Raw genomic sequence first — 5,492 nt, forward strand, 5'->3', positions numbered from 1 at the left:
CCAGCTTGTCTTTCTCAGCCACTATTTTTAAACAACACATTTTGCCTTTTGTTTGTGAACAGGCAAGCAGAAATACACAAAGCCGCTGTATGTGCTGATGGCCCGCGGCACGGACAGAGCGCGCCACCTGGGAGCCAGTGTATTCCGCGAGACACGAGATGCTTTGCATGTTCAAGTGCGACAGTATGTTGCTGAGATTCTAGAAGAGGCGGGCATCTTGGTTTAAGGCTTTGATTGATCTCAGAGCTGCGGACAACTGAATGCTGATGACCACCTGCTCCATCCTGTCAAAATGAGCATGTAATGTCATTCATTAGTTCATAACAATTGCGTTGTAACCTTTTCATGAAAACAAGACTATGTTATTATTTTTTCAAGAGCTTACTAATTAACTCTTTTGGGACATTATTTGTATGAGTCTTTCCCTGGAAATGAAAAGCTGTCTCTCCTTTCTATCAGGGAGACATTAAAGATCAAATTTAAAAAGCTGTATTAAAACTAATGATTAAAGGGGACCAAAAACATTGTCCTTCTTAATGGGGGAGGGTTTAATTAAACACAACACTAATTATGTGAGTTCCACTAATTTTCTTTTACTATTTCTTGGTCCTTTGAATAACCATAACATGGTAAACATGCAATGTTGATATAATATTAATTACATTATCCATTAAACTTTAGAGCAATGCCAAAAAAACAATGTATGGAATACAGTAATAGGCTGAACTTTGTGTGACAGATGTGTTCATAATATGGTGGAGCGTGTTTATGAGGCTAGATTGGACCTTCTGACCTGGCCTGGGCTAAGTTCTTGAAATAGAAAAAGTGGCTTCCAGCCATATTACTTTTTCTTACATACATACCAGATATTGAGCAAATATTTTGGAAAATAGTTCATTCCATTGTTTAGACCGAGTTTAAAACAGTCTGTAATTATCATATATATCTAAACTTTCAAAATCATGTTGACTGGATCAGTCTTTCACTCTGTGTGGCAGCTCTATTGAGATGTTTTTCTTTAAATGGGACACGTAAAGCATAAAGAATTTTGTAATATGTTGAGGAAAATGTGACTTTTGACCTCCATTATGTGACATAATACTTAAACTGTCAGCCTGTTGGGTGCATAATTTGCTCAGATAATTTTTGTAAAGCTGTTTCAAACTCCATAAATTCATCACATATGGGGCATATGGATTGAGGGATGATTTTGATCTACCTATTTTTGACATCTTGTAATGATAGAGAGGAGATTGAAATGCCACTTGAAGAGTCTTAGAATTTTTAAAGTCCAGATTGGTCTTTGAGAATAAAAAATAATGTTGCTTCTCTGGTAATAAATGAAGATGTTTTAATTCACCATTTTTGTTTTGTTCTTGAAATGTATTTTGTTTGCAATATTGTTGCCAGTTGTTTGCTCAATATTTTCATGCAATGCTTAAGGTTTTAGATGAGAACTCTCACTGCTGGTGCTTTTAAACTTTTCACATCTCTTTGTGCAACCCTCCTGTGCACATGAACACAATGCTTCTTGTCAGGATGCTAAGTATTTCTGACACAGTTTGGTTACCCTGTAGATGAAGGGCATAACTCTTGTCCCCTGTAGTTTTGCACACATCCATAAAAATGAATGCTCAATGGTTTTGTTACACTTTAGTTTTGCTTATAAAATAGTATCTTTCTGTCTTTATCTGATTTTAAGATTTTAAAGCGGTATGTACCTCTTAGTTGTTTTGTCGTTTACCTTGTGAACATGAGTCTTTAGTAAAGGCTCCCGGGGAGTTCTTCAGCCAGAGTATAGTGTACTGAAATAATTTTTGTTCTAAACAGGGGTAGTGTGTGAAAAGGTTTATCTTTTAATGGAGTTTTGGAGTAGTGCTGCACATTGTATTTGTCCAGTCTGAGGTTTAAATTTCATCTGTTCTGTGGATTGTGGTAGTTTGTCAATAATGAGATGAGTGTGATGCTTTCAAGCTAAGACATTTTTGTCTCAAAATTATTGCTTCAATCTAATAATGAAGTGTCCAAAAAATTTTTCTAAGATCCAATAGACAAAGATTGTGATATAACATTTTTTTTAGAGCAGTGAAATAATTGGTGTTAGTGTTACTTGTGCAAAGAATCTCTCAATAGAGTTATTTAAATCTGTAGGCCTATTTGAAATATTCAAGTCTCATTTTTATTCTAATCCCTATTATAAGAGAATAATTTCTGGCTAGTTATGAATGCAGTCTGTCCTAGCAACTTATCCTAATAAATTGTACCACTAAGGAAATTCATTTTTATTCTATAGGTCACTAGTAGAGAAAATTAAGGTTTGAAACTGAAAGGGCTTTTTCCTCTTTTCTTGTTTTTTGAGATTATAGAAGAAAAAATGTTAAGTCACATTAAATCATTTTTTATCGTCAAGCTTCCATCTTATGATTTCATCCTTTTCTGGATTTTGTTTGATGTATTTCTTGATGATTCGTCTCTCTTTGTTTTTTTTGTTTTTTTCTCTCCTTGTTTTCGTCTGTGTCTCAATAACGTGCCTTTTATCACACCTCCATTGTTTTTGTGAAGTGTGCTGAGTTTTTTAATTAGGCCTAAATTTTTTCAATGACTGTCTAAAGAAGGCGGGTATGATGCACATGTTATAATATTGACCAAAATCCAAAAATCAAAGCTCTGTGAAAACTTAGAGCACCAAGCTCACCACTGATTGATGAACAGTCTTTTACCTCAGGGAGAAATTAAAGCATGCTTGTATATTTTAAAATGTTATTTTTTTCATTGCTTTTTTGTATGCAAATGAATATTAAACAATTTGTGGTGGCCATCTTATTTTGACAAATCACAGAAGTTTTACTTGAATGTTTTATTTAAACTCAGTACATTTTTACCTAATTATGTATATTCAATATACTGTTTGTTTTAGCAGATATGCGTTGCCCATACTTTTTATCGTCAAATTTTAGTTTTACAGTAAAGTATCTTTCAATACCAATGGTGGAGGATATGAAATCCATATAATTTAAACATGTTGTCTTATTTAGACTAGTTGCATTTTTCACACTAGATAATATATTGATACACTTGTTTTTATAATAAGAATTTACAACTTAATCAAGGTTTTACGCGCAGATTCATAACTACACAGACTTAAAGAGTTGTAAGCACACTCACCAAGATGCATACACTCACACAGACATTCATTTACACACGTGCACACTCTCATAAGAAAACATGAGTAGGTACATTGGCACACATACACGCCCATACGCAGATGCAATCCACACACTCATACACCCTTTATACTTTAGAAACAAACACGCAATAAATGTTCTTAGGATAGATCTATCCTCCACGATTTACTTTCATGTTCAGGGGGGGGGGGGGGGGGTTATAAACAAAATTATAAACTTTGTCGCTGCCACGTTGAGACATTTTGTGCCATTGATTCTTTCTATAACCACAATTTACATATCATTTGAAAGACTATTCCCAATTTGAAGGGAGATGTATGCAGTGAATTAACATGTTGACCCATGAAAACCAAATTGTCTTGAGTATGATTACCATTGTTTTAAGAAAACAGTGATTGAAAATGTTGGCCTTTCGTAAATTATGAAATAGTCATTCTTGAACTTTTTTTTTCTTGTTTTTTAACAAAACATATTGTCAAAAGTGTTGTAATTAAAGTAGGGTACTGTAGTATTAACTTGATTACATTGTTATTTCGTTTCCTAAATTAAGGCAGTTTTTGTACTTCAGACAATTTTGCTTTTCAAGGGCGATATTGAGAGTCTTGACATCTTTTGTTAGGGTTATCTCCCCTGTTTCCTGCACCTTCCTCTCGTGATACTAAGTTCTCTGTTGCTGTGAGGCCAAGGACCTTCTATTTATCTATGTGGCCTCTGTGAATTGTTGAAATATTTACCTCTTTATTGGTGCTTGTGAAATTGACAACTCACTTAATTGTGTCTTTATGTAGGCTATTTAAAAGCCCAAAGATTATACTTTCTTGGATTTGTGTTTTCAAGATGAACTGTCTACGAAGTAACCTTACATTATGTGCGTTTATGGTGTAACGGTTGAGGTATTGCGCCATCGCATGAAGTAGACATGAGTTTGATTCTCGTGTGGCAACAATTTTGATTGAGTATCTCGGGTATCTAAGTTTTTCTTTTGGAATGCTATATCCTTCTTAGCCTGGATTGACTCTGACAGGCAGGGTCAAACAACAGCCTTCCTCCTAAATGATCTAAGTAATGTTGATGAGGGTGTGACTCTTTTACAGTTACATTTCCCTTTTTTTTTCTTCTTACATTACAATTACGATATCAAGAAAAATACTTGTTATCTCTGTCCTGAGAAAAAAAAATTGTATGGGAGACTTCCCTTTTTTCCAGGTACCTTAGACTGCAGATCAATAATGTATGCCTTTTTGTGGTGCTACACATCATATTGTTATTCTTTTATAGACAAGAACACCAACACATGTGATCAAAACCACAAATAAATGTATTGCGAGGTTGAAAATGACTCCCCAATCATAATATGATATATTTGATATGGATGGTTGGTGGGCACTGGGATATTGTCTGCTACTTCTCCTATTTTTCAAAGTTTGTGTTGTTTATGTCTGATATTGGCTAATGTGGCAGTTATTCTGTTTATTGTATCTTAAATTACAACACACAAACTCAACAGCAGCTTTCAGCTTTCAGCTTTAAGTTTATTTTAATGTTTCGGACTTTGGTATGATCACTTGTATGACCGGTTGATCAGTCAGTAACTGATATTTGTATTTTCCCAACTTTGCTTGTTTTCATGCTTTGGTAGTTAAAATTTTAGTTTCTTTTGATATGTAAGATACACTTTCTGCCTTTGTTAAATGTTTTGAACTGTCTCAAAACCTTGGTTACTACGAGCTCTTTCTCTGTGTGTGCATCACTTTCTGCTTTTTTTCTTTAATTAGAAATTTTAATTTCATAAAATGCTACTTTTCTATTTTATATTGTATTGGCACAGCAGGGCCGCACAGTTACATTGTATTATATTTAAGTTATCAATTTTTCTAGGAAGTGCTTATTTTTCTTGGGTATGGTAAGTCAATAGAACTGTAGATTATGTGCAACTCGGACTCGCAACCGTAAGGTCGTGGGTTCGAATCTCGTCAGGGGCCCGACGTTGTGTCCTTGGGAAAGGCACTTTGCACAAATTTTCCTCACTTCACCCAGGTGGAAATGGGTACCCAGCTATAGACAGTGAAAGATCTTGTCAGTTTGATAGTGTTTGAGCGCGTGAAATCTGCAGCTTGCACTGTGTGCTTCCGCGGAAGCTGAGAATGTTTCTGAGTGTTTTCAGAGGGTCTGCTGGGGTAATAATAGTTGTGAAGCGCATACAGCATGCTCTTGAACATGGATATGCGCTATATAAATAAATAATGCAATTATTATTATCATTAACTGCTTTGTGTTTTTTTCTGCCATGCTTTGTGCACACTACGT

At 34.9% G+C, this 5,492-nt stretch overlaps 1 protein-coding gene across 1 annotated transcript in view; it reads left to right on the plus strand.

The window, feature by feature from the left end:
* The window catches only part of LOC101853355 (aminopeptidase B), a gene marked incomplete at its 5' end in the record, with an annotated part of 21,717 nt that extends 17,026 nt beyond the window's left edge, over window positions 1–4,691 (plus strand). The window contains 1 exon segment of the mRNA XM_035972872.1: window positions 63–4,691. Coding sequence (XP_035828765.1) covers window positions 63–226 — 164 coding nt within the window.
* Window positions 4,692–5,492: the final 801 nt, after the last annotated feature.

The sequence above is a fragment of the Aplysia californica genome, unplaced genomic scaffold (assembly GCF_000002075.1).
Source record: "Aplysia californica isolate F4 #8 unplaced genomic scaffold, AplCal3.0 scaffold00883, whole genome shotgun sequence".
NCBI lineage: Eukaryota > Metazoa > Mollusca > Gastropoda > Aplysiida > Aplysiidae > Aplysia > Aplysia californica.